General features: G+C 42.8%; 1 protein-coding gene across 21 annotated transcripts in view; it reads right to left on the bottom strand.

Annotated features, from left to right (window-relative positions):
• Nucleotides 1–179: 179 nt before the first annotated feature.
• ATXN1 (ataxin 1) overlaps nucleotides 180–17221 on the bottom strand; it is a 224714-nt gene continuing 207672 nt past the window's right edge. For 20 of the 21 annotated variants that reach the window (XM_079983278.1, XM_079983281.1, XM_079983279.1 and 17 more), the window contains 2 exons: nucleotides 13646–15683; nucleotides 180–9855 (listed from right to left, as the gene is read on the bottom strand). In XM_079983278.1, the coding sequence (XP_079839404.1) occupies nucleotides 9325–9855; nucleotides 13646–15526 (2412 nt within the window). In that variant the 5' untranslated portion in view covers nucleotides 15527–15683 and the 3' untranslated portion in view covers nucleotides 180–9324. The remainder of the gene's footprint in view (nucleotides 9856–13645; nucleotides 15684–17221) is intronic. The other variant, XM_079983272.1, reaches the window with a different exon arrangement.

The raw sequence follows: 17221 nt of genomic DNA, 5'->3' as shown, positions 1-17221 counted from the left end.
GAATAAGGGAAAGAAGCCAGTATGAACCACCTACTGACTTTGCAATGCTTCTTTCCTCAAGAACTTGCTGGATGCTTGTAATGTTGACAAGATTGCTACCAAATTGAAAGTAAGGGCCTCAAAGTTCCCTATTTAGATGTATCAGAAAGACAAGTATTTAGTGATGTTACGTATATATATTTTTAAAGGTATTTTCAGTATTGGCTGTTGGGAGTAACCAAAGATAAGCTTCGTATCCTAATAGAATAATTTGAGAGGCAACAGTTCTGGAATACAATAGAAAACATGAGAACTCCAACCAGCTAAGTAAGTGCAGATATTTATTGCCCAGAAACAACATTTTGAGGCCTTTCAAGTACTTAAGGACTGCCTTCTGGGGTTAAACTTAAATAGACACAGAACAGTTTGCAAGTAAATCTAAACTATCAGTCTACTTCTCAAGTATGTAAGCCAAATTTACATCCAGATCAATCAATCGGAAGGTTTTATCTTCTGCCAGCTATACAGCCTTAAAATGTTCAACATGTATCAGAACTGTTATCATTTCTCTGGGCAATGAATATCTGTACTTATTTTGTTCCTCCTTTGGCTTTTGCTTCAGGTTGGTGAAGATTTATTGGCAGCCATTTTAAAATGTAATTGCCCTCTCTATGGAGATAACAATCTCAAGAGGAATTGCACATATATACACTGAAAGGCTTCTAATTTTCAGAGCACTTTCTTGGTGGCCAGCTCTTCTGCTGGTATAAGTTTGTCTCCCTCTACTAGTTTTATAACTCAACAAAATCAACACATTTGAAGGATGATTGCAGCCCCAAAGTTTCCTAGACTAAGCATTCAGTGGCTGTAAACAGTTCACTAGCCACCCCCAAACACACACACACCCCTTTGAAAGTGGCAAGTGCCTATGATCTGGACCTCTATAGCATCACTTGTCACAGACCTCAGTGAAGGTGACTTGCAGTATTATACAGCAGTTCCAGCACCAGTGAGTTAAGTCCTATTGCAGACGACACCTCCAATGGCTGCCTATTGTATGGCTGAGGAAAAAGTGAACAAGAGCTTCAATCAAGCAAAAGGAAAATGAACAAACAAAAGCAACCTTGGGTGAAGCCTCTGATTCATTCTCAGTGGAAGACTCGAGTCCTTTCCGAGCACAATGAGAAAAACCACAGATTTTGCAATCCCCATTGTAGAAGCACTCCTTGACCAAATGCACTTCATTTTATTGTGTGAGAGGCCATCTTTCTGCACCTGAAGGGGCCATTTGAATATAGAATTATATCCCCCCTCCATATTTAATGCCAGAACAGAAACTTGGATTATTACTACAGACTGGAAGGGGGGAAGGGGAGAAGGATTCAGACAACTATCAATCAGCCCCCAGCCCCTTTTAAGGACTCCCTATTATAAATTAATTTTACACCTTTACCCCAGAAATATTTATATTCCTAAATTCCCTTCAGGTTTTTGTGTGTGTGTGCTAGTAATATATATTTTATATATCAAACCAAATGAAAAAATTCAAAACTTTCTGCAAAACTGCTAGAGTAACTTAAATCATGTCTTCAATACCTCCAGGCGCCAATGAGGTTTGCGTGCGTGCTCTGTGAGAGGTTATGTGGAATTATGGGACACAAATTGCTCATTCCTTCTTGCCTTTTTGTGGTTCAAGAACCCCTGGTGACAAACACTTCTTGTTCAGTATTAAATTCTTTGGGTTCTTTTTCTTAAAAATAAAAAAAATAAAGAACAGGAAGTGCAGAAGACATACAGATCACCATCCCTAGAAGGAGTTAAGACTTCCTAATCAAGTTCAAAATCAAAATTGAAAAGGGGACAAATTGTAGCATGATGGTGAATCATTCTCCCCTGCCCCAACAACGGAATTCATGTAATACAAATACAAAAGTAAGCATAGTTGTCTTTGAAAAACCTGTTAATTAGCATTTCTTTCCAGCCAGAACCAATACAATCGGATCACCTAGACGTGAGAGTTTTCTATATACAAATAACATGTAACTTTCACCCTTTCTCGGCTTTTGTACTTTTATTTCATTTTTACAAACAACACACTATTTCAACATATCCATCGCTTTTCAAACACTGAATGAATCATTCCAACATTCATGTTTCTTTTGTGCAATTTTTTTTTAAAAAACATTACCTGTACTCCTCTCAATGTGAGTGCTTCAAAAAAGTTTGTTTAAGCTTCTCATCAAATTAGGTTCACGTAAAAAAATATTCCCACGAGTTAATAGTGCTACAAGTAAAGATCCTATCAGTAAGGTAACACGTCTGAAGCGAGGTCGTCTATGTAAAAGAAATTGAACTCTGGAGTAGAAGTGTGCAACTTGTTTGGAATTTCCCTATCAACAGAAAAACAGAATACTGCTCTTGGAAACTACGAAAGAAATCAACAGAATAGTCCTGTGCTCTCAAAAAACAACAGTCACAATTTGGGACGCTATTCATTTATCTTATTTTTCAGGAATTGCCAGGGTTAAACATAAAAAAGCAAAAGCACTAACCACATTCTGCTTAAAAACATATAGAACAATTTCCCTTATCTTCACGCTATCACAGTGCCTGTCCCTAAGTTGGACAGCACTGCTACCTGTGGCGATGGGGGCAGAAAAAGAAAGTGCAGGTCACATATTGCTGTTAACAGAGTTCAGTTCATAGTGGATGTGACACAAGAGGACTCAGTTTTCTTAAAGCAGATAAAAATCAGGGGCGGGATCCAATGAACTGTGAGCAAAAAAAAGGAAGAGAGCCACTAGTTCACTTGTGCAAGCAATAGCAGAATTGTTCGTATGGGATGATAATAAGGTAGGTTCTATGGTCATTTGCATTCTTCTACTTGCATGAGAGCTGTAAAACAGCCCTTTCATGCACACAAAAAACATCTTCCGCACGCAGAAGGGTACTTTTGGATTTCAACCCATGGACGGATGCCACAAGGCCAACAGTGTCAATCCAGGCAGGCAATTACTAGTGTGTTCTGTTACCTTTGCAGTTTGGGTCACATAACGGCTGCTTTGGTTGCCCATTTCATTATTTCCGAACTGCTTGTGGGTAAGCCCACGCAGCTCGTGAGTAATAATTTCTCTGATGTGTTCTGAAAAAAATGAATGATAACCACACTGTTGCTGTTAAAGGTGAAATGACGTGCTTATGAGAAGGTTAAAAGTCACAGGCACCCAAACACACCAAAGTTCGGCGGGTGGCAACATCTGAAATAATGCACCCCAAGTTATGATAGCTCCAATGCTGCAAAGTGAGAAGGAGAGAGGGCCTAGCCATGAATTTAAAAGCATTGTTTTTGAATGGACTGGTCTAAGAATATATTGTTCAGCGCAGATAGATTCAGGATCTCAAAAAAGATGACCCTACATATTCAAAGAATTTGGGAGAACCACAACTACTCCCTTGTAGGATTGAGTCTGACGGTGTAAAGATTTGCAACACTGTGGCCTGGATGTATATGGCATCGTTTTTATTTTTTAAAAAATGTTTAGAAACCAATGTCTGGAAACAAGAATAAACATTATGCGATTGACTTCAAGATAGCACTCTCATTTCCTACTCAAACAATATCATTGTTGTGATCCCGCCCCACCCCCCCACCCCAATTGCTTGGCAACATATCAAAGCCAAACAAGCCACTGTTCACAGAGCAATTTTTTTCCACAACTGAAAGCTACAGTTCACACTAGACCTGCTGCTTTATGTTGCAATCTACATGATAAATCTGGGAAGTTAATCCACGACCATGCAAGAAATCCAAACGTTTCCTTGGAATTGAACATCCCTACTCCAGAGCAGAAAAAGTGCTCCTTCTGGTCACCTCAGTGTACCACACGCCAGCCCCATCCCTGAGTAAGAGGTGTGAAAGGTTTCAAAATGTTCCTTGATTTAGGGAAACGAGTAGTGATGTCACTTCCTGGCTCAAAACTGCCCTCCTCCCACCAATTCAAAAGTGACACCAGGATTAAAATAGAGGGATAAGACATGCATTTTTTTTTCTTCCAGGAAAGGGCAATGGGGGTGGGGAAGGAAGATGCATGGGAGGGAATAAAAAACACAACACAGAATAGTCCAGGTATAACTTACAGGATACGAGGTAAGTGACATCGCACTCTGAAACCCTCATGATGTAGCCCAAACAAACTGAAATGACATCTAAGTTAAACACTACAAGGAACAGTCATTTTATACATAGATATAGATATATAGATATAGATATATTTATTTAGAAATTCCTATAAAGAGGTTCTGGTTTTTTCTTTTTCTTTGCCCTGACTAATTTTATTGGTGATTGTATGAGTTTTGCTGTAAACTAAAACAGGTCTGGTACAAAAACAAAGAGGAAAGACTGGTGTCAGTTAATATTGCCATGTAGACACTGTACAGAAAGGCCTCTTACAACGAAATTAACCTTAACATGTTCTCCATGCCCACCAATTGCTATTTAATCCGTGAGAAGGAAGTGGGAAGGGAGCGATTCTGTGAATGAGAGTTTATAGGAGCAGCCCAATGGGGTTAAAATAATTTTTCACTTGAAATTAGGTGCCTTTTCCAAAACAAACTAAGGCACTTTAGAAGCCCAAGACTCAAATCCTATTCCAATTGGTGAGGAGGACAGAGGACTCAACAGAGCCCTCACTGCAGACATCAGCAGGACCAGAACTCACCTCGAGTCATTTTCAAAAATGCGGCACATAAAAACGTCACAGAACTGGCCCACAAATTATCCGTTCCTTACCACAACCAAGAAACGCAACTTGGGGTGTTCCAGCAGCCAAATGAGCTTTTTCCTTGGTCACGGAGAGTTAAGAAGCACAGTGTGCATGTGTTCTTCCTCCTCTGCACAGGGCTAAATTTTATCAACAATAAAGAAGATGGTTTAGTAATAGTTACGGGCATAAAAATGCGACATGGTGAGGCTGCAGAAGACTGCTGGCTCTCATCCAAGCAGTTTATAATTGCTTGTATTCACAGAATCTCTCCCACCCCAGGGCCATCCTCCCCACCTTCAAAGTCCTTCCAGGGAGGAATATTATCTATTTCCCGCCCCCTCTATCTAGATTTCCCACCCTGCTTTGAATGTGGAGGCCAGGTAGAGTAGAATCAAGAGCTGTACAGAGCCCTTGCTCCATGTGTGCCAAACATACTTGCACCCAGAAACACTCTGTGCCTAACATGGAGGGAAGTGTAGGGCCCTAGATTTAAACACACACAAAAGGGGGGTGGGAAGGTCAAGCCATCACCGTGTGGGTGAATCTTAAATTGGCACATAAAATATTGCACATGCTAAAAAAAAAAGAAGCAAACAACAAAGGGGAACAATGTTTGGAAGGAAGCAACAACTGCAGGATTCTAAGTCTGCAATGCAAGCAGTGAACAAAATACATTCCTATTGCTCCAACCTTTAATTATTATTATTATTGTTGTTGATTTTTTTTTTTTTACTTGTTAGTGTTAGTTTTATAGATACGGTCAGTTTCATGATCCCTGCTTCCTTTTATGTTTGATGCTCTCCGAGTACATGTGAAAATAGTGGTACTGATGGGAACGAAATAGGGATTTTTTTGCCCCCTGTCTCTCTAGTCCTCTTGCCGTCAGAGGTTGAAACGAAAAACAAAACAACAAACAAACAAAAAAAGAAGCCAAAATAAAATTCCAATAAACAATAAATTGAAAGTGCCCTGAGCAGAGTTTATGGAAGATTAAGCAAGTTCTCTGAGCAGAAATGTTGAAAAAAAATAATTACAGCACTAAATAAGCAGTGTGATTGTGAGGATGAACCTGCTCAGCTATTTGGTAAATTACTGAGAGGTTACAATTCAATTCAATTCAAGACAGATTTCAAGCTACTTTAAAACTTAAACACATTTTTGGTGCACCCCAGAAAATGGTACAAAAATGATTAGTTCTGGTGTGAGCTAAGGTTCAAGTAACAAACAAAGAGACATAAGAATCGAAGGGAAGGGTAGAATGGCAGTTATTTTTTTCTCCTTAAAACGTATTATATTTAAGCAAAAGATGAGGAATGAACATTGGAGGAATCTGTTCATTCTGGGTTCTGTTCTGATATCTGTAATTTCGATTCTTGATCTGAAAGGGCCTCAGATTTGCAGAGGCCGAACGCAACCAGCAAAGCCACATTCACAGTCCAAGTATCGATCAAGGGAGATGAACTCCCGTTGGGCAAGTATCTCAACTAAATATTGGTTGAGCTGAGACTGAGGTCACAGATTACCCTTCACCTGAGTGCCAGGGGTGTTCGAATTGGCCTTTTCTGCTTCATTCATTCCCCGGACAAGGCCGCTTTGAGGATAGTGGCTACCCTAAGGCATGCGGAATGATAATGGAAAACAAATCAGGGGTAAGCAGCCTCTGTTCACCCAAGCAACATGCCCTGGCTTTAGATTGCATCCAAGAATAATTGCAAGTGGGGAAAGAAGAAAACTCATGTCCACTCACCCACCCCTGATAAGAAGGATTGCATCCTAAAGTAATTGCAAGTGGGGGAAGAAGAGGATTCATACCCACCCACCCCTGAAAAGGAGAAAGCAACTGATGTTAATAACTTCTTATGCCATTTTCATACACAATGCTAAGCCCGTATTTGAGCTCTCATATAATATCTGTACCACATGAGAACAATGTTAACATGGATAGAACGTGCCAACATCAATTTTAGATTCACATTATAGACCAACTCAAGGAGAGCCCAAATTAAGCCTTGTGTGTGAAAATGCCCATAATATCTCATCAGGAGATCCTAATCTTAAAGCTTCAAAAATTAATGCAGTATTTTAATTAACTAGACTTAGCTGTGTCTTTATTCATGTGAATTATTCATAGGCGGGTGTCATCAGATCACTTGTCTGTGAGTAGTCACTAGGGCATTAATGTGGCTCTGTCAGGAACTGGTTTCAAGATGGAAGCCATAGAAATCAGCAGGAGTTAGGACCTCTAGATCCACTCTTAAATTTGTTTCAGATTTGTGGGAACAGTAACACTGCCAAGAATAAAAGAGCTTAACTGGGTAAACTTTCTACCCATTGTCCTGTTTTGTACCAAACTTTTGACATCTACATTGTACTACTAATGGAAAAGAAGTTCTTCAAAGTAACAAAGAGTAGTATTCACAATAATAAAATAAAGAAGGATTAGAAGTAAAATGAAAAACCAAAACTTGCTTCTGTGTCAAAATCTCTCTTATGGAAACTGAGCAAATCTGAAGAGAAATTCTCAGACTTTGTCCTGGTTCAGGGTGACAGATATGGTAAGGAAATAAAAAGGTTGAAAGGAAACCTAACCCTATAAAAATGGCCTAGAGTTTAGGCAGGTTAGTAAGTAATTGCTACATTTGTTTAAGCTTCTTCAGTCCCTCTCCCTTTCCCAAAAATTATTAGGTAAAAACTGCAGGAATACCACACAAATGATAAACTCAAGATGTGCAAATTGCAAGATTCTTTAAAGTCCATCTTTTTCAAAAACACTGGACAATAATGATTTTTTTTCTTCTCTTTCTTTTATACTCTCTCTTACTCTTTTATTATCTGTCAGCTCGCATATGCCTTTAACTCTTTCACAAGCATTAAAGTTTTAAAAGTGCCTCCTATTAAGTAGTCCTCGTGGACAATGACTGTCACATACCAGTTCATAATTCACATTCATCCCTTTGAAACCACATGAAAAACTTTCAACATCTTGCTTGTGAAAAAACAACAACCCTCTACATAGTTTGCATGTAGTTTAACAGTGTGAAGAGATCGGTTTTCTTTTCTTTTCCTCTCTCTCTCATTGAAGAGATTAAAATGAGATACAGTACTTGCTGAGTGTTAAGCCAAGATGTTCGGCAACGAAAGTGTGAAACAGCATTTTAAGTGCTTAAAGACATTCTATGTTCATCTTCGACATCCACTTTCTTGTGTCACACTGAAATTTGAAAAAAAAGTGGCACTAGTTGTCCATAGTCAGGAACTAACAACAGTACTAAAGTTAAAAGACAAGTATTTGCAACCTAAAATGCAAACAACTGTTATGTCCACTCTCCCAAAGGGGCAGTGCATATTTACCTTGTGGAAGCAAATGTCAGTGGCAAAACTCTCTCTCTGACCCTGTACAGAAGCAATGATGATGAACCCATGCAGGGGTCTCCCAGAGTTTGCTAGGCCTATGGCAACAATGTCCTACTTTAAAGAAATTCCCAGTGTTAGCAAAGCAAGGAGCGGTCTATAAACTATAAACGGCCTCGGTCCAGTATACCTGAAGGAGCGTCTCCACCCCCATCATTCTGCCCGGACGCTGAGGTCCAGCGCAGAGGGCCTTCTGGCAGTTCCCTCATTGCGAGAAGCAAAGCTACAGGGAAGCAGGCAGAGGGCCTTCTCGGTAGTGGCGCCCGCCCTGTGGAACGCCCTTCCAGCAGATGTCAAAGCGATAAACAACCACCTGACATTCAGAAGACATCTTAAGGCAGCCCTGTTCAGGGAAGTTTTTAACGTGTGATATTTTACTGTATTTTTGGTTTCTATGGAAGCCACCCAGAGTGGCTGGGGAGGCCCAGCCAGATGGGCGGGGTATAAATAATAAATTATTAATATTTGCTGCACCCTTGCAATGCAGCTGTACTAGCAAGTGGAGATGAAATGTCTGTATGGCAGCCTCTGAGAATGATAAAAAAAAAAATAGTGCAGTCAGGCTCCCATTGTGGGGCAGAGGATGTAGTTGGAGTGGGGGGTGGGGAGATGGGAAATATGTGGCAAACTTCGGAGGGGCGGGGAGGAATTTAAAAAGTGGTTTTACGGTACAAGCCTCAGAGTTTCTCTGGTGTTTCTCTGATACTGCCTCTGGATTGGCCTCCCAACAGCTGCTAGCTGAGAGAAGGACCAAGCCACGCTGCCATGGGACATCCGCCCTCCCAATGAATCAGACATTAGTGTTTGTCTCTGGTACACTTCCCTCCCTTCCCATCCCCTCGCCAAAGACAGCCAAGGCTTATTCTGCTTGAAGTGGCGGAGAAACAGGAGTCATGGCAACAACATTTGCTTCCACAAAGGGTGGGGATGAAGCAGATACTGCCCCTTTCTGTAGCTCCCGATAAAAATAATCACGAAAGAACACTTGAGGGGTGTGGGGAGTATGCACCAGTCTCCTGCATAATACCAGCTGCAACTATAACAACAAGGTTATAACATAAACCTAAAATAAGATGATAACATGTAAATACTGGGTTATTATAGCCTACAGTACAGTAATCTGGATAAAAATGACAAGGGGTAGCCTAATTTCCTTTTCCCTAAACAGACTTCACTTGCCTACATTGGATCGCCCTTCAATGCAAATCTTAACCTCCTGAGGAATAAAAGAAGGTTTGGGGAGAGTCAACGGTGGCTCCTCGTCTGACTTCTCTAATTTCCGTGTTTCGGGGGCAGACCACCTCCTCTTCCTCGTTGCCGTGGGCTTGCTGGGTTCTGATTTGGTGAGCAAAGATGCTGCAGGCAATCCTATTTTGTCTGGAAACTTCAGTTCGCCATTCTCAGATGACATCTTTGCACTTCCCTGATCAATCCCGTTTTCCTGCTCTGCATACCTATGTCTACTACCAGTTAGACTCTCATTCTTAGAGTGCTTCAGCAAGATGCTAGTTGAGTCCATGGACTGGCCCTTTTTGACGGAGCCGTTCTTCAGATTCTTGAGTGTAAGTGATATGCAGACGTCCCCAACAGAGAGTTTGGAACATGGCAAATCAAAGAGCTGGCTTGTTCTCTCAGGGCAGCAGGATGACCAACCTTGTCCAAATACAAAAAAAGGATATTCTACCAAGACTTCAACACTGACCTGCAGGGATGAAGGAAATGAGGGTGGGAGGGGGAAGGAGGAGAGACAAAGAAAGGGAGAGAAAACACATTAATCTGAAAATGTTCATCTGAATACCACAGCTGAGTTTGACCAAAGCAGAAGCCTCTTTTAAAGAGAGGAGGGATGGGGCGGGTTCAGAGAGAGTTGGGGGTTATTTCTATTGCTGCAAAACAAGCTTTGCAGCCTAACCCAGCCTTGGCACTCCTCATACTAGACCGTAGCTCAAGTTGTGTTAAAGGTCCTAAAGAATTAATAGGTTTTCTTCTGACTGCGGCCCAGCAGTGGAAAAGTAAATCAGAACTACCCAGGAATCTACCATTTTAATGGTGGGTGGGATGTGGCCTTCTCAAAAAGACTTGTCTGCCCCACAAGGTACTTCCAAAAGAGACAAGTCCAACATGGCGTAGCATCCATTTATTTCCCATGGAAGAGATTTCCCATTACCCACTACTCAAAAAGATCTTTGTAGAGGTTATCTAAATGATTTTCTAAAACTGAAATAAGGGAACTCTAACTATGGAAAATATGTAATGCAATTACATGTTTTTGTTTTGTGAAAAAAATAAATTAAAATAAGCTTGAGGCTGGGTGGCAGGGAGAATGGCTGAAGTCACCTTTACATCAGTCTAGAAGGTAGTTGGGCATTTTTCTCCCAGCTGGCATAAAATATGGGCTCTATGCCTTTTGGTATGCAGAAGGGGACAGTGAAGAAGCTAGGGACCAAACTGCCAACTTTTGCTACTCCTCTTGGGGAGTTTTTAAAACACTTCATCTACCTCCCTTGCATTTTCTTCAGCAGAGCAGTATCTAGCCCAAGGTACTCCAGCACACCTCACTCCTCTGGGGTGAAAACAGGCCCCCTCAGTTGCGCAGCACACAGCTGCAGAAGCTACAGACCTGCTGCTTCCTATGCTAACCAACTGCATTCATTAAAAGCAATTTCATAAGCCGCTTCTGTTCCACAGGGATTAATCCCAAGAGAGATTCTCTGTAGGTTAATTAATACAAGCTGCGGCTAGGGGATAGTTCAGAAAGAAGCCTAATTCTTCGTCCTCTCCTGGGAAACACAAGCAGTTCCTCTCATCTAAAAGTGATTGTGTGGCAATGAACACAATATAGATAGTCTTGGAACCTGAATAAAACCTCAGTCAATTCTGTAACTCAAATGTGATTTTGGGGTTCTATTTATTTCAGCAACCAGTAAGCTAATGCAATCCTGGTATACATTTAGGTGGCAGTCCTATACCCACTTACCTGGGACTTGGGAGTAAACCGCTTTGAACTCACTAATGAGTTGACATTCATTTAAATTCTTTATTTATTATTTTTTATTATTAATGAGTTGACATTCAAATAACTGCACTGCTCGCTCTATTAAAACACAGGTTTTTAATTTTACTTTAAAAAATGCCCATAAGAAAGTGAATCTGCTATTACAGAACAGGAGAACAGGGGGCGAGGATGGGGCATTGGGCAACGTCCCCTTGCTCTAGAAATTCAGTTGCTTTTCCTATCCCTCTTCATTTTTCATCCCACCTTTTTGCCTGCCTAGGCCCTAACTTCTTATTCGTAACAGCTTTCACCCAAAGTAGGTCAGGATACCATTTGTCTATGCCAGGGATAGCTAAGGTGGTTTTTGCTCTGGATGCTGTTAGGCTCCAACTCCCATTGGTCCTTGCCAGAATGGCCAAGACTCAGGAATTGTGGGACTTGAGATGCAGCAACATCTGAAAGGCCAGTCAGTCCTGGTATATGCTGACTAAAAGACTCACTGCAGTCAAAATATGGCCCCTTTCAAAAACTGAATATATATTAAAAACCCCAGACATGTAATATATGAAACGCAGCATACTTTTAAAAGGAGGCTATCAAATAAATGGCTCCTGGGGAAAGTTTAATCATCAATGAATGTGAAAGGAGATATTCTGTTGTAGATATGATCAACAACGCTGCTCTCCCTCCTATACAACATATCAATAATGTGGAACATATGTATGCTTTAAAAACCTTTAGAACCACAAGCTCACAAGGGGGCGGAGAAGGAGGAAGGAAGAGAAATTCATGGTTTACAGTGCTACCTCGGGTTACAGACGCTTCAGGTTACAGACTCCGCTAACCCAGAAATAGTACCTTGGGTTAAGAACTTTGCTTCAGGATGAGAACAGAAATCGCACGGCACAGAAATCGCTAAAGTGGTACCTCAGGTTAAGAACAGTTTCAGGTTAAGAACAGACCTCCGGAACGAATTAAGTTCTTAACCCGAGGTACCACTGTACCGAAGTCATATTTTGCTTCCTGTAACTGGCTGTTTGACATCAAACTTCCAGGATGTAAGGAGTCTGGCATAAAACTGGCCAGTGAGGAGGGGAAAGACATTAATGGGCCATGATAAAGACTCCCAGGGAGAAATGGGGACGTAACACAGGCACAGCATCTGAGTACTATTGCCCTGTAGGTATATGAGACTTGCTTAACATCTATAAGGCAGCAGCCATAGTTCCTGGTGGTACTCACTGGTATGCAGTACCGGCACTTTTCCCTCCAAATCCTGGCTTCTAAACTGAGAGTGTGAGGAGGGAACACCTTTTCTCTAAATTGCTGGTCTCAGGGGGAAGGCTAAGGCAAGAAACACCTAGAAGGCCACCTTAAGGAGCTCCTGGGCTGCAGCAGCATTTGAAATGGGCTTCCCGGCTCACATCCTTAGCCATTATGCAACAAAAATGCTGTCTCTCTTAAACTGAAAAGGTTGTGCCAGACTATGCACTCAGCAGACATTTCAAATTCAAACACGAGACAAAATAGTGATCTACCAAGTCGAGATTTCAACTAGTTAATCAAACAGTCAAACAAAAACAAAACAAACCACATCCACCAGGAGACTAGCTGCTACTACAGAAAACATGACTGATACAGAAGGGACCCAAAGCCCTAGAATCTACAGGAAATGTAAATTAAACCCACATTTTAATCGTATCTCTCTACACGACTTGCTCTGAATTCTGGAAGCGTCCCTTGTGAGAAACACAGCTGGTGGAGTATTTTAAGTAAGATGATGTCAGCTAGATTTTGATAGGCTCCTGCATAAGGTGACACTTAAATGGAGGTCATCATCCTTTCTACCAGACGATGGCACTCTCCACTCCTGAAAGGAAAGCTTTCCTGACGTGCCACTTTTACTGATGGTATTTGTGAGCATGAAGAGAATACACCGGCATCTGCCTCCCCACCTCTGCTGCTGCTGCAGAGGTGACAGCATCAGGATGCTAGTACAGCAACATTAAAAGACATGGAGGGGATGGGCTAGGCTGAAACTTATCGTATGGTTTTCACAGATACGGCTGAATTTTTGGTTGTACATTTCTCTGTAAGTGAAAACACAACTTTCCATTGAATGGTACAGCTTATTATAGGTCCAGGAGAAGAATTTCATACGGCAGCATCCTCATGAGTGAACAGGGCAAGTTCTGCAGCTGCTAAAGGGAGAAGAACTTATCTCTTGGGAAAACGTTGACAATCCTAATTTAGAGGTCCATTGTTACATCCACACACATTAAGGAACCTTGAAACTTTTAGTCACTCGGCAACCACTTCTACTTTGCAACATATGCCATTGCTCTTCCTCAGTTATTAAGCCACTGGAATGCCATTTTGAAAATCTCTTCCACACTACCACGTGCTAGCCCTTCTGTGCTCCTAAGAGACTTCGGCATTGTGAGAAAGGATATCCAGTCAACTGAATAGCCCCTCCTTTCCCCAGCCCATTTATTACCTGTGCTCGGTGCTCTCCAACTGCAAACTGTATCATGGCAATGCCTGGAGTATGGCTGTCATCAACCCTTTCCACGGTGCTGGAGTCTATTTTCAGGTCACTGCTAATTTCTGCACTCTGTATAAAGTCTTCTGTTTTCAAATCTTCTACCTTCTTCAGCTCTCCGTTGGCCAACTGAATGATAGACCCTTTCATGAAGTAAGGAGGCAGTGTAGAAGGAGCAGCTGCTGAAGAAGGTACAGGCTGGATCAGGGGGAGGTGGATCTGGGCCTGCACGACGGCTGCCTGGTAAGCTGGTTGACTTGCTAGCGACTCGGCGTTGAAATTCTCGCTTTTTGGAATGGCGGTTGTGACAAACGTGTGAGGCACTGCTGCCAACTGGGGAGATGAAGTGGCGATAGCAGGAGGAACCCCTGTTGAGTCGAGATCTGCATTGCCTACCGGTATTAAGAGGGGCTGAGTGCCTGGGATCACCAGGTGCTGTGGCAGATTTCCATGATAGCCAAAGGCTTGCTGTTGACTGCTTAGGTAGCCAATTACCGGTGGCTGAGTCCCAGTGTAGAAGGCCGCAGCAGGCAACCCAACGGGGAGGTGCTCTGAGGCGCTGTGGGTGGTCTGAATGACTGTGTGAGGGGACAAAGTGGCAACTGCTTTCACCCCTTCGTGGCCCATAGTCTGTTGCGGAGATAAAGCATAGGATCGGTGGGCTGTTTTTCCTAAGTGCAAGCTTCCCTTTTCGTTGAGGGCCAAGGGAGGTGTTTCTCTATTGGTGGCTTGTTGGACCTCCATGTCTGCAGTAGGTGTGCTGCTATTGGGAACAACCATAACAGAGGACCGGACACCGGTGGAATCGCGTGCAATATAATCAGCAGGACCCGAATGGACCACCACGTGCCTGGCCTCATAATGATGAGGAGATGGTTTATTGCCTGATTTGACGAGACTCACTTCTGAGGATGGCGAGATGCCGTAACGCCTGCTTTTCTCTATTTCCCCGTTCAGTATTTCTTTTGCTTGCATAGCCTGCAGCCTGCCGCTCTCGGACTTCTTGGAGGACTCCCGAGTGACAAAATGGCCGCCAGAATCTGCATATTGCACCACCACCTGGGAGGAGGGGCCAAGGGCAAACGCATGAGGAATCACTGCCTGGTGTGAATGCAAATGGACTGGGATGGCTGGAGGAGAGACGTTCCTAACTGAGCCTTGTGGAGAGCTGGAAATGTGGACGTACTGGTTTTGCTGGGTCGGTGGAGGGGACCCTGCTGTGATCAACCCGGGCGCCCGAACGAGATGCGGCTCAACTTTGTGCCCTTGCTGGTTTAGGTTGCTCATGCTGGCCAGCAAAGTGGAATAAGCCTCCAGCTGAGAACGCTGGGATGGAGTGGTGGCAACAGCAGTGGCAGAGGCCGCCGTGCTGGTTGCAGAATTGGCTGTCGGGGAAATCAGTGGGGAGGGGATGAATCCGGCGTATGGTCCGCTATACGGGGGCCCTACAAACTGGAAAGTGTGCTGCAGGTGTGCGTACTGCACTGGGGAGACAGGTGTCCCTGCCTGAGAAAGTGCAGGCGGGTAAACTGTGGTGGTGGTGGCTGGAACAGACCTAGGAGCGCTAGGTGGGGAATAATCTACTCCTGCAGACAGCGATTTGTGTAAACCTATTCCATGTTGTGAACCAGCTTCCGCCGAGGTCCCTCCAGGCCTGCCTCTCCCACCCAGGCTGCTCTGGCTGCTGACTGTGCTGGAGAGCCATGTTAAGTTGTCCGCTCGGTGGTTTTCACTGGCCAGAACTAATGGCTTCACCTCGGAAGGCAGGCTGGTGGCAGGAATCTCTCGCTTCTTGGGCGGCAGGCTTTCGTTGCTCCTCTCCTGGTTGGATTTCATTTTTCACCGGCCCCTGCCCTCCGCTTCTGTGGCTTCACTGCCTGGCTGGCTCCGATTTCAGTCTGCTAAGTGGAAAGTCACATTTGATTTCTGAAGGGGATCCAGAGACTTCATGAGGAATCATCTCCCTGTGAGCACACTCCGCCAACAAGCTGCTCTGGAGGGAGAGGGAGAGGAAGAGGAAGAGAGAAAAAGAAAGGGTGAAGGGTAAATCAAAACATTAGCAGTAAGGGAAAAATAAAAGAAAATGAATATTAGGAGCAGTGCATTTGTTCAGAATTTCAATTAGTAGGTCTACAGCCATGCCGTAAAAAACAAAACAAAAAAACAAGAGGATGCTGTATGCTGCAATTAAGACACTAGGTTAATCAAAATTTATTTCCCCCCTCAACACATACCTGGAGGCAGAATTTTCAAGGGTGAATCCCTTAGGATGCTATCCCAGGCACATTTACAGTAAACATAATATACTATCAGGTTATTGTCCTCTTCCTCATAAGAGCATAAGGCTATCAATGGCTACTAATATTGGTGTTGATGTATTAACTACACCAGTATTTCCCAAACTTGGGTCTCTAGCTGTTTTTGGACAACAACTTCCATCATCCTTGACCACTGGTCCTGCTAGGGATGATGGGAGTTGTAGTCCAAAAACAACTGGAGACCCAAGTTTGGAAAGCACTGACCTACACAGTCATAGGCAGTTTGCCTCTGAAGACTAGCTGCTGGGGATCATGTGGGGAGAGAGTGCTGCTGCACCTGTATCTTGCTTGCGGGCTTCCCACAGACACCTGGCAGGCCACTGTGAACACAGGATGCTGAACTAGATGGGCCTTTGGTCAGATCCAGAAGTCCTTTTCCATTTTCACTCTCAGGAAATCATTATATACTCAACAAAGCATGTAGCCTAAATCTCTGGATTGCAGCATTATTCACATACTGCATGAAGTGCATTAACGGATAAAACATGCACAGTACATGAACAACTATGGCTTTTAGTGTATGATATATACAAACAGATTTAGGGTAATTGGCATAATTTCATATTGAGGCACAGAGATGATGAAGGTAGTGAAAGGAGTAAGGATGTACTCTGTAAAAAGGAAAAAAAAGTACCTCTCCTCAAACAATAAGACAGGTTCGTCTTTGTGAAATTACCACAGAAAGCAGAGAAAGATGATGCAAACACCTGAAAGATCACAGCATTGTGCTTGAGTTAGAATTGCAAGTTTGCCATTTCTCTTTCCCTACAAACCTCCCCATTCAAATGATTCCAGGATTCTTTTGGGCGGGGAGTGTTGAATAACACAGTGTGCTTCTGAAGTGGCACTGAACAGTCAGTATTCTACCATTCCTTCTGTTTTCATTAGTAGGTTTTGACTACTGTACATGCACAGTTAGCAGTAGTTTTCAATAAACGTCTCTCCCTGTCCCCCCATTCCACAGTTTTACCAATGTGCAGAGGCACACAGGGACACTGATTTAAGAACTGCAGAAAATGAATCCTTATGTGATCATACAATAGCACGAAGATTCCTTTTTATGCAGTGTATGATGCACATGAAACTGATTCAAAAAATATTAATTTTTCATTTAGTAGACTTATTTCCTGCTCCCTCCCCAAGAGTACATATTTTTTAAATTCACAACTTTAAACTGGAAGACAGGCAGAACCAACCCATGTAGCAACAAAGT

This window comes from Podarcis cretensis (genome assembly GCF_951804945.1).
Source record: "Podarcis cretensis genome assembly, chromosome: 7".
In the NCBI taxonomy this organism is placed as follows: domain Eukaryota; kingdom Metazoa; phylum Chordata; class Lepidosauria; order Squamata; family Lacertidae; genus Podarcis; species Podarcis cretensis.
The sequence above is the reverse complement of the archived record's forward strand: the minus strand, read 5'-3'. Positions and strand labels throughout refer to the sequence as shown.